General features: G+C 39.3%; 1 protein-coding gene across 2 annotated transcripts in view; it reads right to left on the bottom strand.

The window, feature by feature from the left end:
- SPATS2L (spermatogenesis associated serine rich 2 like) overlaps nt 1-15,080 on the bottom strand; it is a 149,046-nt gene that overhangs the window by 4,029 nt on the left and 129,937 nt on the right. For both annotated transcript variants that reach the window (XM_006921328.3, XM_015596755.2), the window contains 3 exons: nt 9,197-9,255; nt 3,745-3,854; nt 1,159-1,261 (listed from right to left, as the gene is read on the bottom strand). In XM_006921328.3, coding sequence (XP_006921390.1) covers nt 1,159-1,261; nt 3,745-3,854; nt 9,197-9,255 — 272 coding nt within the window. The remainder of the gene's footprint in view (nt 1-1,158; nt 1,262-3,744; nt 3,855-9,196; nt 9,256-15,080) is intronic.

Raw genomic sequence — 15,080 nt, 5'->3', positions numbered from 1 at the left:
CATATAGAAAAAAAGAAGATAATTTAAAAGAAATGCAGTGAGAAAGATAACTGGCGAAGATAGATGAACAGGGATGTTCACAGCAGTGTTATTTCAATGGTGAAAACTGGAAGCAACCTGAATGTCCACAATGAGAAGACCAGTTACATACATTTTATTTAAATAAATTACGGATTAAATATATTGATGTGGAAAAATGTCAACCATGTATTGTGAATTAAAAGCAAATAACATTACTGTATGTGTGTAGCATAGTATAGCAAATTATAATACGTAGTATAATTATATATGTAATATATTATTTACACAGTAGACTTTATGTGCATAAAAAGTGTGAAGGGTGCACAAAAGTAATGCTGTGTTCTATTTAATATAGTTCTGTAACTTTTAGATCAAGCTGATATCTTTTATACCCAGAAAAAAAGCAATTTCCACTTTGAAAAAAAAAGTGCAGCCAAATCTCAATTTTTCAGCTGACTATGAGGCGTGGATATCCCATGTCCTCACTAGTCCTTCTTTCTCTCCTTGTGGCCATCCTTAAAGCCACTTTAGCGCTCATTGCCGCCTCCCCTGGTGGGTGGGCTGCAGTAGGGAAAAAACGTACCAGCCAATTTCGTTGCACATTAGCCGCTCTAATTAAGGCTTAATAGTGAACAAGATGAAGCTAATGGCTGAAGTGAAATCTTTCATTATCTGCAGACTTCACTCAGCACAGAACGGAGGGAGAGGCCCAGGGCACCGCTGCGCGGCACACACACAACAGCTGGGCTCTTCACGACAGTAGCCGATTGTTCCCAGACTTATTAGGAAGACTCACTCTCAGAGTAACAGGTCTCTGTAGAGCCAGGGTATTTGATATGAGAGAGGCAGCTTATCTGGCAGTGCTTAGGAAAAGTTTGCAAAAGGTATAAACTAGTTGACCTGTTTTGTTCTGCTTAATAAATCCCAGGGCTTTACTGACGGGTAGTGGCATTTGAAGACTCTAAGTTCAAACTGTGACATTTCTAGTGACTTGTGTCATGACCTTAGATCGTTAAAGCGCTTCAGACCTCACATTAGCACCCCCGGGGGGCCGCACACCTGACATTTCCAACGTCAACTCCAAACAGCACCAGGCTTTACTCACACAGAATTATTTAGCAAGTATGCAAAACTCACTTTCTCCGCAGAGCATGATTTGGGCCTTGAGCTGTTCAATGTCACAGGAGAATCGGGCAGCTTTCCCGAGCTCTTCATCATATTTACGCTCGCTGACAAAGTGCTGGAGGAAAGAGAAGCAAGCCAGGAGTTCCAGTGACAGAAATGACTGAGGCACACTGCAGATGCATTCACTCTGCCCTTCTGCTACCACGGATGGGGTTAACCAGGGAGGAATCATGCCAGCTCTGCCGCTGTGAGCAACCTCTGAATCAGGCTCGGCTCTGGCCTGCCTGGAGCATGACTGCCTTCTTGTTCTAGGAGCATGTGTGAGTCCTGTCTTTCCCCTGCCTGGGCTTGGACGAAACTGCGATACAGGCAAAATGTGTGTCTGCACTCATCTATTTAGTTTTTTAGCACCCCTTGCCCTCCTTCTAGCATTTCATGTCCTGTTTCATGGTTTTGGGTTGCATTTGGGCAGTCTTCCTAATTTGGCCAATGGTTTTACTCCTCAAGAGAAAACATGTCATCCTTCCCTAGACATCTGTCTCTAGTTTAATAAGGAACCAGGAAGTCCAAACAGCCTTTAGTAATTAGAAAACATTATCTTGAATGGTAGAAGTCCAAGTGCTATTAAAGGAAGAGGGAAGATTATTTTTCAATTCATTTAACATTAAGATCTGTGTGTAGACAGAGTGAGAAATACAGAAATAACTGTGATTCAGTCCCTCCTTGACTTTACCAGAGAGTTGACCACATGGCAAGGGAAACAGATACCACTAAATATAATATAGGGTAGAATGTGGTAGGTGCTTTAAGAATATAAAAGAGGAGGTAATTATTTCCTATTGAGGAGAATGAGAAGTTATATAAGAGGAAGCATTTGAGCTGGAACATTAAAAAAGTTGTTGAACTCTTACCAGACATGGGCCAAATTCTTAACGGAAAATCTCATTTTCATCTGATCACAGTATGATGAAGTCAGTACTATTATTACTTCTATTTTACAGAGGGGGAATAGAGGTTCTAAGAACATAATTTATCCAAGGTTGCAGGGTCTGGACTATTTCACCCCATAGTCTGTGCTTTAACTATTTTATGCTGAGTGGGATTTTGATAGGCAGAAATGAAACTTCGAAGATTTCAACAGACCAGGAAGGTTGCAACTTCATATTCTTCACTTGACATTCTAATAAGGGGGAGGCAGAAGTTGGAATATATATACTGCAGTCCAGTTGTGGATTTCATTCTGAGGGAAAGGGTAGGTCATATGGGAAGATCAGATCTGCTCTGAGGGTATGACTTTGGTCTTAGGGTGGATGACCAGGTTGGAAGGAGACAGTAGAGGCAGAAAGGCCAATTAGGAGGCCATGGCAATTGATTAGATGACAGGCAACAAAGGCCGGAAGAGAAGGGAAGAAAGAAAAGACCTCTAGAGCTTGTAGGACGCTCAGGGAGGTGCTTATCTGCCTAACCAAAATGCAGGGGACTGAAAAGTCACTTGCCAGTTTATATCATACCCAACCAGCTTATGTTCATATGAGCAGATAATCCTACTTATAAAGCCTGCAACGTGTCTGCAAAATACTCTAGTTCCCAAAAAGTGGGTCAGAAGCTAGAGTGCGTGTATACGAGTGCATGTGTTTAGTATACTGGGGAAGAAGAGGAGAATAAAGGGAAATTTATAAATCGTAAATTCCTATTTTGTTGTAGATACTTGTTTTTGCCATTCTGGTAACCCTTTCTCCTTATGATAACTGTACCACAGTGCAGTTTCAAAGATCCACAGTCTTGGTGGGTCTGTCAATCAAGACCAGTCTCGGCTAAATGGTGGATGTGACCCAAGTGGAGGCCAGTCAGAATCTCTCTTTGGGATTTGAATCAAGTGGGGCAGCACAAAGGCCGATGACACCTGGAGGTCACTCACTCTGCTGGTGCCCTGACGAGTGTCTGGTAATTACTGCTGCCTACGTTACCCGGTGACTGCCCAGGTTTCTGCCTCAACGTCCAGAGTCTGCGGATCATCACACTTTGCTTTGGTGAGCTACACTCAATAGTCTTTCAAATTCCCCTTGTTCTTGAGGTTAGCCAGGGTCAGTTTCTGTTGCTTGCAACTGAAGAAATCTAATAAATACATACTTGTGGGTGATACTCTTAATAAAAGGGCAACAAAGCTAGACCAGGATGATACAGGAAAAAAGTCTCCACGTATTGTGCATACTTTAGAATCCTTACTGTTATACTAAGTTCATATTTAGTGTATGTTCATATGTGTGTTTATATACATACACATAAATTACACATGGTGAAAATAATATCCCCCATCCCAGCTATAATTCATGGTTGAACACATTTTATGTAGGTCAATCTCCACTGACTAAGAAAATAGCTTGTATCTCTCCTCTGAATTAATATATCCCTTCAAAGCATCGTATACTTAAATATAGTGATTAGATGGCTCTTCATCCTTCTGTTCTCCATTTCGACCTTGTGAAAGAGAGCTGGGTGTATGGTATTAGATCCTTAGCGAGCAGTATTCTATGGGTGCAACACAATCACAATGGGAATCAGGTCTCTGGGTTCAGGCTGTGATATTTTAGAACTGACCTTAATTTCTGCCCTGAGTTCGGCCAGTTGCATCTCTGCCATCTGACTGGCTAGATCGGTAAGTCTCTTTAGTTCTTCTGCTTTCTTCTGACGAGCAGTCAAGATTTCCACTGCCGAATAAGAAGGAATAACACATTAGGGCCAGAGATTTAAACATATTAAATGGCCTAATTTCTTGGAACCAGTTCTCCCTCCACAGACTGATTGCTTTATTGGACCATGACTATGTTTTCTGAGTTGGTCACTGAGGTGGGTTTGCTATTGGTGCTCATTACCAACCATCCATTTTTGCATGTCCTTACCCAACCAATCCCCAAACCGAACATGATCTTTCTGATTCACTGTACACCCACAATCTTCTTCATTTTCCTCACTGGCATCTGATCTCATTTACTTAATTTGGACTTTTAAGTTTGTGCATCACTCAGAACGGCTATCTCTAAAAAACAAGACACTAATTAAAATCCTATCTGCATGCTATCGCAAAGGCAGGCAGTCCATTAAGCAAAAAAACCCATTCTTCTACGTGCTGTACTATTCAATTCTAACAGCGCCAGACCTTTCAAACTTTAACACACACTCATTTAGGGCATAGCTGTGTTACTGAAATATGACAAAAAGGTTTTACTTCATTAGCTTTTTGTGTGCTAAAAAATGCCTCTTCTTTTGATACTGTGCAGATATGTTTCCATTTTGCAATGAGAGAGAAGTTCCAGACCAGAGTATCCATTGTCCTGTTATAAGTATCCCCAATGGAAAACTTCGAGGGTGAGTCAAAGCCCCTTTGAACTGTACTCGTGTGCACCTTTAGCATCTGCACATGCAGAGAAGCCACCGGGAGGTCTCTGGCACCACATTTCACACATCTGTCAGATGAACTAAAGGTTTAAGTAGATGTAGTAGCTCACAAGTTAATTTGTGTGTGTGTGTGTTTCCCCAAAGACCATGGAGTTCAAAAGCAATGAATACAAAGCCATCGGGTGAGATTTAAATATGAAGTCTGATCTTTCAATAGACAGACTTGTAGCTCTCTAATTCAAGCCATATATAAAGTGCCTTCATTTCTTTTGGACAAGTATTTTGAGTTATAAGAGAAGTTCATCTAACTAAGATGATGTGCACTTTGAATTCACATTCCAATCCTGGCTGAACAAAGGCCAACTGCTTCATTAGACCTGATTCACAGCATTCATGCAGAGCCAGTGTGATTTCTCACTGTAAGAGTTTTTAGTTTATGAATGTCAAAAACAGTTACCTTAAAAATCTCAGAAGTTCAGAAGCAATCAAAAGTTAAGAGTTCCTGCAAACCCTAAACCATTCTTCAGACAGACTGAGAAACATTACCTTTTATGCTGACATCAACGTTGAGATGTCAATAAAATAAGTAAGGTATAACTCATAAAGCATTATCGTCTACCAAACTACTCTAATCATGCTTTGATTATTTATTGGGACTTCCCGTGCCTCCCGCTTTCAATACCATGTAGCTGGGCAGAGGCTGATGCGCGCCTGGCAGTCTTTAGGAGTAAAGAAGAGCTAGTGAAAAACTTGTCCCGATGATGGAAGTGAAAGAAATTTTCATCTGAACATAGACGATGTATTAATGAATGATGTCCAAGGTTATACGTTCAGACCAGAGGTCACAAAAAAGTGGTCTACTATCACTTTTGGTTACACAGTACATATGTATGTTTTGTTTGGTCCACACATTACGGGTTAATTTTTCATATAAACTACCCACATTTGAAAATTAGGAGGTTCCATTTGAAAGCCGAATTTTTGGCTTTTCTTAAAATATTGGAATTTCCGGCCATAGTTGACCAGCATTCCCATGTGCCAAAAACTGGCTAGAGCCAAGGACTCGCTGCCCTTTTTAGATGGAGCATGGCGCTCAGCGTGCCTCGGTCTCTACCTGCCCTGGTTGGCTGATTAATGTTACCTGCCTGGCCCTTGTAGGCACTTAAGTCTTAGCAGAGATTGCACATGCAGTTACTTGTGTCCACAACTCCAAGAGTCTGGTACACAGTGGGTGCCCAATATGTTTGCTGAACAAATGACTGACTGAATGAATCGACCCATCACTTAAAAGGAATATGCAGAGAAGGACAGAAATTCCTTTTCTATAGGGGCTACTTAAGAATGTCTAGGACTCATGCCTTTGATTATTTATTTGTGTGCCATTATAATTCCACCCATGGATAGGACTCATGTCTGAAGAATGAGAAAATGATTCTTGAGTAAGAAGATGAAACGAAGTACTTCTTGCAAAGATTAAAAAACAATTCTGAAGGCCCAGACTTGACAAATAGCTAAGTAAAGGGGTCAGCAGACTCCGAGTGACGACGCAGTTAAACAGAGCAGACTTCTTTTAATGAATCATTTGTGGGACTGGAGACAATTAGGGACAATTGTTCTTTTTGATTAAGTAGAACTTGAGCATTCACACCAAACAAAAGATTTTTTAGAAATAGATATAAGTGGGCCCTAAAATAGGAATGCAGGTGCAAGATCACCAATAAATTCTGAGTTTACATCCATGCGAATGTGCATGGAAATGAATACTTTGCATCAGCAAGTGTTGGATGAGTTTTACATATAGTCTCATTAACATTTCAAAGCCTTTCATTATAAAAAAGCCTTAAAACTTGAGATCTAAAGCCAATATTCTTTGGGGGAGGAGCAACGTTTTCACCTCAAAAATATCAATCACAGAAATAAAAGCAAAAACAAAACCGAATTAGATCCTAAGATTCGCTGATTCTAAAATTTAAAATAGAATAACGAGTATGTTTTGAAAACACCATCCCTCCTTAAATCTGTAGAGGGAGACAGTTCCATACAGCTTTAGATTTTCACTGCATTCAGGATTTGATTAGTATTATTAAGGTACTTTTATAAACAGTATCCGGTATGCTGAGATCCATTTTCTCAACTTCAAGTTTTTGGAACACATTGGAAGCTTGCTCTTATTGCTTGAACCATGGAAGATTTTAGAGCTTCTCAAATAATACTCCTTTAGCAGAGGGTGTACTTGAAATCCTGGTGGCGGCAGAAGCTGGGGTAGAAGTAGTTCTTCAAGCACAAAGATTCTTTGAAATCCTTTTTATTCCTTAAAAATTCTGGTGATTTTGCATTTTACTTTTGTAATATATCTGTGTTCCTATTAATATAATGTTTTCTTCCCAGATCTCTTGTAAATTTGACCTGCCAAAATCATGCCTATGTAGCCTGAAATTCCCTGAGTACACAGGCAAAGTGAGAGTCAGCACTTCAATGAGCTTAGTTTCTACATCTGTAAAATGCAATAATCATACACATCTTTAGGATTATTGTGAAACTAAATGAAATAACCTATGTGAAGTGTTTAATACATTCAAAAATGCTAACTATTAATATTATTAATAAATAACTTAATATTAGTAACATGTTCATCTAGAGTATACTTCCTCTTTTTGTAATTACATTAGTGTTCCCTAATATTGGATCCCACAGCCTACAGATTATGAATTAATTACAACAGTTTGTTTAACAAATATTATGAAGTATCTACAGTCTTCTCAGTGTTGTGTTAGGTGCAATGAGGGATATAGGAGCTTATGTTATGATTGAGGAAATATGGTTTATATCATGTGCAGGAAATGGAAAATACTTATGAGACCATAGATAAGCTCAAGATGGTGGTTGTAAAGACAGTTCAGTACTTCGTGGGGAGAAATTCAATGCTTCCTTCTGTCTGTGGAGAAGACATATAGTTGACACAGGCATGTTACTGAGAGGTGCTGCATAACCCCTCTGATCTCCATTTTCTGACTGTCATCTGAGGGGGTTGCATTAACCTCTTTACTAATTACAGCTTATCCCTTTTTGCACACTTACTGTATCATGCACTGTGCTAAAGGTCTGACGTGTATTTTCTCATTTTACCTTTACAGTAACTATTGGATACAGCCACAATCTTTTTCCCCCTTTTCTGATATGCAACCACAGACATTGAGGAGTTAACAAAATATTTCAAGGTCGCACAGCCAGTAAATGGGTAGAATTTGAATCTGAATTCAGTCTGCCTGCCTCCAATGCATGTGAACTGGCTTCCCAGGAAATCTGGGCAGTTCTACAACTAGGAGCTGCAGCATCAATTACTGAAGTCAGGCAAACTCTGATTTCAGGCTAGCCGTTTCGGCTGGCCTGAAATCTCCAGTGCAGGTTCCATAGGTTGCTTTTCTCTGTTTATCCCAGTCACTAACAGTGCTTAGCACATAAGGAAGCAAGCAATAAATGTTTCTTTGATTGCATTAGTTGTAAAAAAACGGAGATGCTCTCCAGAGATGCTCCAAATTCCAATGGTCTTGGCACCTAATATTGTCCCAAGAAGAAAGAATGAGCATGTGAAATCCGAGGTCTTTTGTTAACCTCTTAAAAAGTGATGTGCTAGTAACTTTCTATTTTGGTGCTAGAGAAACGTTTGTGTCTCTGTTGGCTCTTAGTGTTTTTATCAATAGGACATGAAACTGAAAAAATAAGCTTCACCTGAGAAACAGAAAAAATTCTGTCATGTGGGAGTCTGCTTTCACTAATGAAACCAATAAATTTCATAAGGATAAAACAATTTCACAATCAAAGGGATTGTGTAACAACCTAAATATTTCACAGCTTACCCCCTGGATCACATTTATTTTATTTAATAAAACCTGCTCTATTTTAGATTCTAAAATTTTGTTTAAAATTAGTTAGAAAAATTGTGTAATGAAAATAATAGCTATTTTCCATAAAGAGACTACTAAATTATGGCTAACAGCCCGGCAAAGAAAACATAAAAGGACTAAAGAAGCTGGTCTGATCATTCATTCTGGTAAAAAGAAAGACAGTGCAGTCAAAGGTAAAGGATTTCAGCTGAACTGCTTGAAAAAAATATATCAGACATATTAAATTCATAAATGTTATTCAAAATGTTAAGAGAAATTTAAGTACATTTCAAATGGGACTAATTTTTTAAGAGAATTTATTGGGTTGAACTAGAGTTAGCTGAACCTAAAAAGACCAAGTGAAAAGGAATGTCTAAGTAGTATAACAAGATTTGGAAGCTGTGAAGGCTCAAAAGTTATGTTTCAAATGTAATACTAAATTCAATGTCATTTTAAACCCCACTAACTGTAAGTAGTTCTTAATGTGCACAAAAGTCTCTCTGGACTTCAAATAACTCAACTGGTACCTATTATTTGCTGAGTGCCTCTTCTGCCCTGTGCTCAGTTGGTGCTAATATTCTATCCTTTTGCCACATGAGGTTACTGAGGTTTCCAGAGGGGAAGTAACTTGCCTACGGTTACAGACCTCATGAGCCAGGATTTCAGTGTTAATTTTAGGACCCCACTCAGAATCCATATCACCGTCCGTCTGGCCTACAGATTGCTTTTGTTTGGGAGGCTCCAAATCAAACAACCAGGTGTCTACTTACTGGCTTCTTCTTTAACTTTGTCCATTTCTGCCATTAATGAGACTTCTTTGTCAATGATGCTGGGGGAAAAAAAAAACAAAACAAAAGCAAAGAATGCTTAATCAAAGACAAATTTTTAATAAGCACTGGAAGTACAAGAAAGATTATTTTCATTAAACAAAATACGAAATTACCATAAATATTTCTGTGCTACAATGCCAGCAGCACACTCTGCTTTTCCAAAACTGAGGCAACGTGGAAGGGATGCTCCTAAGCATTACATAGTGACATCTGCTGATTAAATCATTGTCAGCAAATCTAAAAAAAAAGTCTTTTCAGACTTTCAGAATTGCACTGTTTTGAATTTAAATTTGGGATTATTTTTGCCCTATGAATTTCAAAGTTCCAAAACAATGTAATAAATATTTGAAAAGCTGGCACTAGGTTATAAGGCCTGTAGTTCTCAAAAGTCTCTATGCTTCACTCGCCCACATTTTGAGCTGGAAGGAGGAAAGAGGGCTTAAGTTTGATGCAGACGGTCCTGGGATCAACTTTGAGAAATAAAGTTTGAGTCAATCCATCCACATGCTCTATACTATGAGTCTACAGCTTCTCATTCTCCCAAATAAACATTCCAAGCATCTTCTAATTAACTTTTTCTATTATATTTATGTTTTGGTTAGTTTTCTGAAAAGGTATTACCTGCATAAAGTAATTATCTCTCTGAAAGTTCTATTCACTCCCATCCTGACTCCGAGGTCCCCTCCCAGAAGCAACACATTATCAGCAATCCTTAATATACCCTTTCATAGATTTTAATGTCTATATCAGCATAGATGTCAGATTTCCTTTTTTTTTTTACTTTTGCTTCAACCATAAATATTTCAATATATATCTAAAAGATGAGGACTTTGGGGGACTATAAGTATAGTTTTACTTTAATATCTAAAATCTTATCAATAATTTAATGTTAACAGATATCTACTCAATATTCCAATTTCCCCCACTGTCCGATGCATTTTTTTAAAAACAGTTTGTTTAAACCAGGATCTAAAGAAGGCCTGTTTGCTGCAGTTGGTTGATTGTCTCTTAAATCTGTTTTAATCTATCGGTTCTCTCCCATCTCTCTTTTGCAATCACTTGTTGAAGAAACCAGGTCTGAGTTTTGCTGACTGCATCTCCATGGTATTATATAACTCATTCTTTTTACTTCCTATAAATTTGTTATGAGATATAAAAATTTGATTAGATTCAGATCTGTTTTTTATTTCAGGAGGAACACATATGTTATATAGTTCTATCAGCAGACACACAATGATACAACACACTTATAAATATTCTTCCTGTAAAGAATCAAATCTCAATATATTTGAATTTCTACATCTCATAACAAATTTATAGGAAATACAAAGGACATCTCTATTTTTGATATTAGCAGCCACTGATGATCATCTCCTAGATCAATAGGGTTTAAAATATGGGGGTATTCATATTCTATCACTCCTTCATTTATTTACTGGACATCTTCCATAAAGAGAAACCTTTCCTTATAAACTATCTGGGTTATTATGCAGTACAGTTTGTATACATAAGGCAGGATAAGTGTTTGGTTCTCTCTTTTTATTTATCAGGTTTCAAAATGATGGCTGGTTCCTTAGTATCCTCTAAAAGTAACCAATGGAATTTTTTCGCTTGTTTGTACAGTTCAATTATGAACTCATATATTTAATGCACTTAAATACACTGTAGTTATTATCCTTATTACTACTCAAACTGTTCCATCAGATGTACTATTTTTTTCCTCCATTAGATGTACTGTTAAAATTTAAAATTTAAATTCATTTCTTAAAAGGACTATTTTATATTTTTGTCAAGGTAAGAATTGGTTCCTGGGATATATCCATAGGAGTTTTGGGACTCCTGAACCAGATGATGTAACCTAAATACTTGAAGTGTAAGGACTGTGTGCTGAGGAGCTCAGCTCTTTCCAACCAGGAAATCCTAATGGAAAGAACTGATGTGTACAGCGAAAGTCAAATTTTCCAGAACTGGGCTCTAAGCCAAATCCATCAAGCTTACACGTCAGTTATCCCTATGACACATGTGGCTTAAGGTCACTGGATATGATCACTTTGGTGTAACCAGCATATCAGGTTACCTGTACCTTATTTATTGACATTAGATAGGTATGATGTCAATGTGTTTTAATATAGGAAATACATGATACAGAGAAGGTGGTGAGAAGGAAGTCTTTATCCCATCTCTGTTCCAACCTAGGTTACTTTCTCTCCCTTAAGTTATTCACTGTTAGCAGCTTCTTGCATTTCTATCCAGAGATCATCTATTCATAAACCAGCATATATTTGTTAATTATATAAAATTTGGGTTAGGCCAATAGGCTCGTGTCCCTGTGATTAGAAGGTATATTCGGCTTTGTCAAATTCACAAATGCAGCCACAATAGAGGCCAAGTGATTTTTGTTTTTGTTTTTAACAATCCTCTGAGAGGGGCAGTTCCATCTTGTTTAGGAAAACAAGGCTAATGGATAAGCTGTTGAAGATATAAGGTTAGAACCTAGAGATATGGGGTCAGGAGCCCAAATTACAACAGTATGGGTAAGCTACACTGCCTGAAAAAATGTTTCAAATTTTTATCCCCTATAGAAAGAGGGGAGAGAAGAGAGGAGTCAACAAGGAGGCTGGGAGCGGTGCTGGGTGAACATCCTGGGAGAAATCACCCCCAGTGGTGCGGAGGGTGGGCAAAAGCACTGCCAGGAGCCAGAAGGCCTCATATGTTAATGTAAGGTGTACGCTGCCTGGTGTGATTGGTGTGAATGTATGCAGGCACACACACAGACACTGAGGAAGCGGTGAGGTCTTTCGTCAATGCAAGGCTGAACAGATGGGAGGAGGCAACGGCCTGAAGGCAGAGAGAGTGAGAGACTGGTAAGTCCTACCCCAACCCCAGAACTGGCACGAATCTGAGAGCGTGCTTTCAACTTCCACAGGACATGGAACAGGGGTCCAGGACAACTTCTTAAGCGGCTGGGAGACTCCAGCTACTTATGGGTTACAGGTCACGAGAGATTTCAGGCTAAGTTGTGCTCTACCCTGTTCCCAGTTGTGTGAAACAGGGTTCCACGGGTTTGGGACAGCTGTCCAGGCATATGCCACAGAGGGAACGAGAAATAGGGGGAAACTGACAAAATATTCATGCATCGGACAAATATTTGCTGAGTGCCTGCCATGTGCCAGGCAAAGATAAGGGTGCCGGGAATACAGCTGTAGTTTAAAAAAAATTCATACCATCCTTGGGGAGCCTCATTCTTTTGGGGAGAGTTGAGAGGAAGAAGGTGAGAACACCTCCTGAAATTTTCTGAGGAAATAGTGAAAAACAGAACAGGGAAGAAAATGATAATGGCAAGAAGAAGAAATTTGGGTTCCTCCACCCTTAGCCAACCAGAAGTCTTCTAATTAAAGTCTCTAAGTTTTGAGCATGCAAAGTATACAACTAAAGGAAATACATGCACGTGATATAAGATCGGGTGTCTTGAGACTTCCAGGGTGTGTGTTTGGGGGAAGGGGAGCTGAGAGTGCCAGGACAGTCTCACACAGTCCCTCCACTCTATCAGTCCGCAAACAAGGCCACAGACCTGGAGGCTGGGAACCCTGCAGCCTATGTGTGTGTTGGATGGGGAGAACGGTATAGGATGTGGCCTTTGCTAATTTCTTTGCCAGCCACAAGATCATGCTAATTTTTTGTTGATTAAATTTGTTAACACAGTTACGTGCCCAGAGAGTTTATAAGATGGACAGCTGGGGGTCTAATGCATATTCCCAAGTCTAACGCATGTTACACAAAGCACAATATTCATACAATGGTTAGTTCAGACCTTCTGGGCTAGCAACAGGAGGAATGAGTGTTATATACAATAAGTTGTTAATCAGATTAATGCCCACTTGAGGATGTGCAAAAGATGGTGGAGTTGGCATCAAACCATTCTTCTATTCTTCTGGGTATTTCAACAAAACATTGTCTTCAAGTGTCTTAGTAATGCAAGCATTGCTATGTGTGACTGCTTTCAAAACTCATGTGCATAAAGGTAAGCCAAAGAATCTCTGCCGAGTCAGGACCCTGCTCTGAACTGACGATCTGAATGCAAACCAGAATCAGGTGCCAGCCTGAGACAGCTCCTCCTGAACCTCCCTCAAGAGTCTCAAAAAAGGTGCACCTGAGGATTTCCTTGGATTTTGCTTTCAAGGAGGCAGGCGTATGGAAGGGAAGAGTAGCTGTGGGAAGTGGATGCAGAGGATGAGGTAGTAAAGGCCAGCCTGTCCTCTGGCAGGCTGTCAGACAGCGAGGAGCCAGCATCACATCAAGCTAAGCACCAGATCAAAAGAAGGGGCCAAGAGAAAACACTGCGTCTAAAACCTTCCAAATGTCCACAAGGCTTGGTGTCATATCCAGCTTCGTGAGGAAATTTCATCTGTGGCATTCACAAGTCCTATTGAATCTTCTTAGAGGTACTAGGACTGAGAAATACACTGAAGTGCTGCCTGATGAAAAACAACACTGCAAGCTGGATAAAGACAGAGGGTGCTGGGCAAAACCCCGGTACAGTGTTACCAGATGTGGAGGGCGGGAGGATGGGCCTTTGAGAGGAGTGACCTCAGAGAGTTGATGGTCACAGAAAAATCAAACAGTGTCATGGACCACATTCCCACAGGGGAAGCAGAAAGGTCACATGCTTGCTTTTGAGGTAAACTTATGTGAACAGGTATCAGCCTTAAATTGCCTCAAAATGAGAACAGATCATAGCTAATACATCCTGAGTGCTTACTGTGTGCCAGGCACATTACGCAGATCACCAGTGCCTTACTGGATGATCTTGTTTAAGTTTCACAATGGCCCGGAGGGCATGAACTCTGCTCTCTCCTCACCACAGGGCCTTGGCACATGCCCTTCTCTCTGCTGGAAGACAACTCTCCTCCCCAGCCCTGCCTTTCTTCATCTCATTAACTTTCGAGTACTCCTTCAGATCTCTTAATCGTCACTTCTTCAAGGAAGCTCTGAGTTTTTAAAAACTTTTGTTCAACTTTATAATCTTAGAAACTTATGATCAACTCATGATCTTTTGGGTTGCTTGACGAAAATTGTTTGATAGTGACGAATGAAAGGGAAGAAAACATATTCATTTTTCTGTGGCATACCAATGAAATTTCTTAATTGGTATATCTTAGTGCTAGCACATAAATCATGTTTATGCAAAAATTTATATAATTTTTGTCACTGATGGAATCTAATCATTTGAGATATAAACTTATGAATAAAAGTATGACAGTTTTCACCAAACTGCCCAGGGTTTGGCTCAGAATCAAAAATGGGTAGTTGATGATTCTGTTTGCAAATGCAAGTGGTGATAAATTGTTGAAATTTGTACTTTCCCCCATTAATTGTCTGCAATTCTAGGTTTTGAACATTTTTGCTTTTTAACAGCGATCCTCTGTACTTGACAGAAATACAGAAATCTTTAATTGGCTTTTCACTGACTACTAAAAGTCCTCTCGATGGCGTGGTAAAGTCCTCAGGAGGGCACCAGACTTAAGATACAACAAACAGTCTTACCCCAACTGAGCTCACACAAAACCCATGCTGACCTCACATGTTTCAGATGTGTCCTTTATCCTTCCAAAAATACATCTCATTTTGTCTAAACTGCCTGGACAGTAAAATTTTATTCTGTTGCCATAAAAAAGCTTTTATTATCAAAGCAATAAGGTGTAAGGAGATTACCACGGCAAAGGCTTTACCACTTATTATATAGTTAATCACAGAAATAAAGTGTCATTTTATAAAAATGTTTCCACTGTCTTAATTTCTTTCTATAGAGGACTAATAATAATAA

The sequence above is a fragment of the Pteropus alecto genome, unplaced genomic scaffold (genome assembly GCF_000325575.1).
Source record: "Pteropus alecto unplaced genomic scaffold, ASM32557v1 scaffold3, whole genome shotgun sequence".
NCBI classification, from domain to species: Eukaryota; Metazoa; Chordata; class Mammalia; order Chiroptera; family Pteropodidae; genus Pteropus; species Pteropus alecto.
Note: the sequence above shows the minus strand (reverse complement) of the source record. Positions and strands in the feature narration are given on the sequence as shown.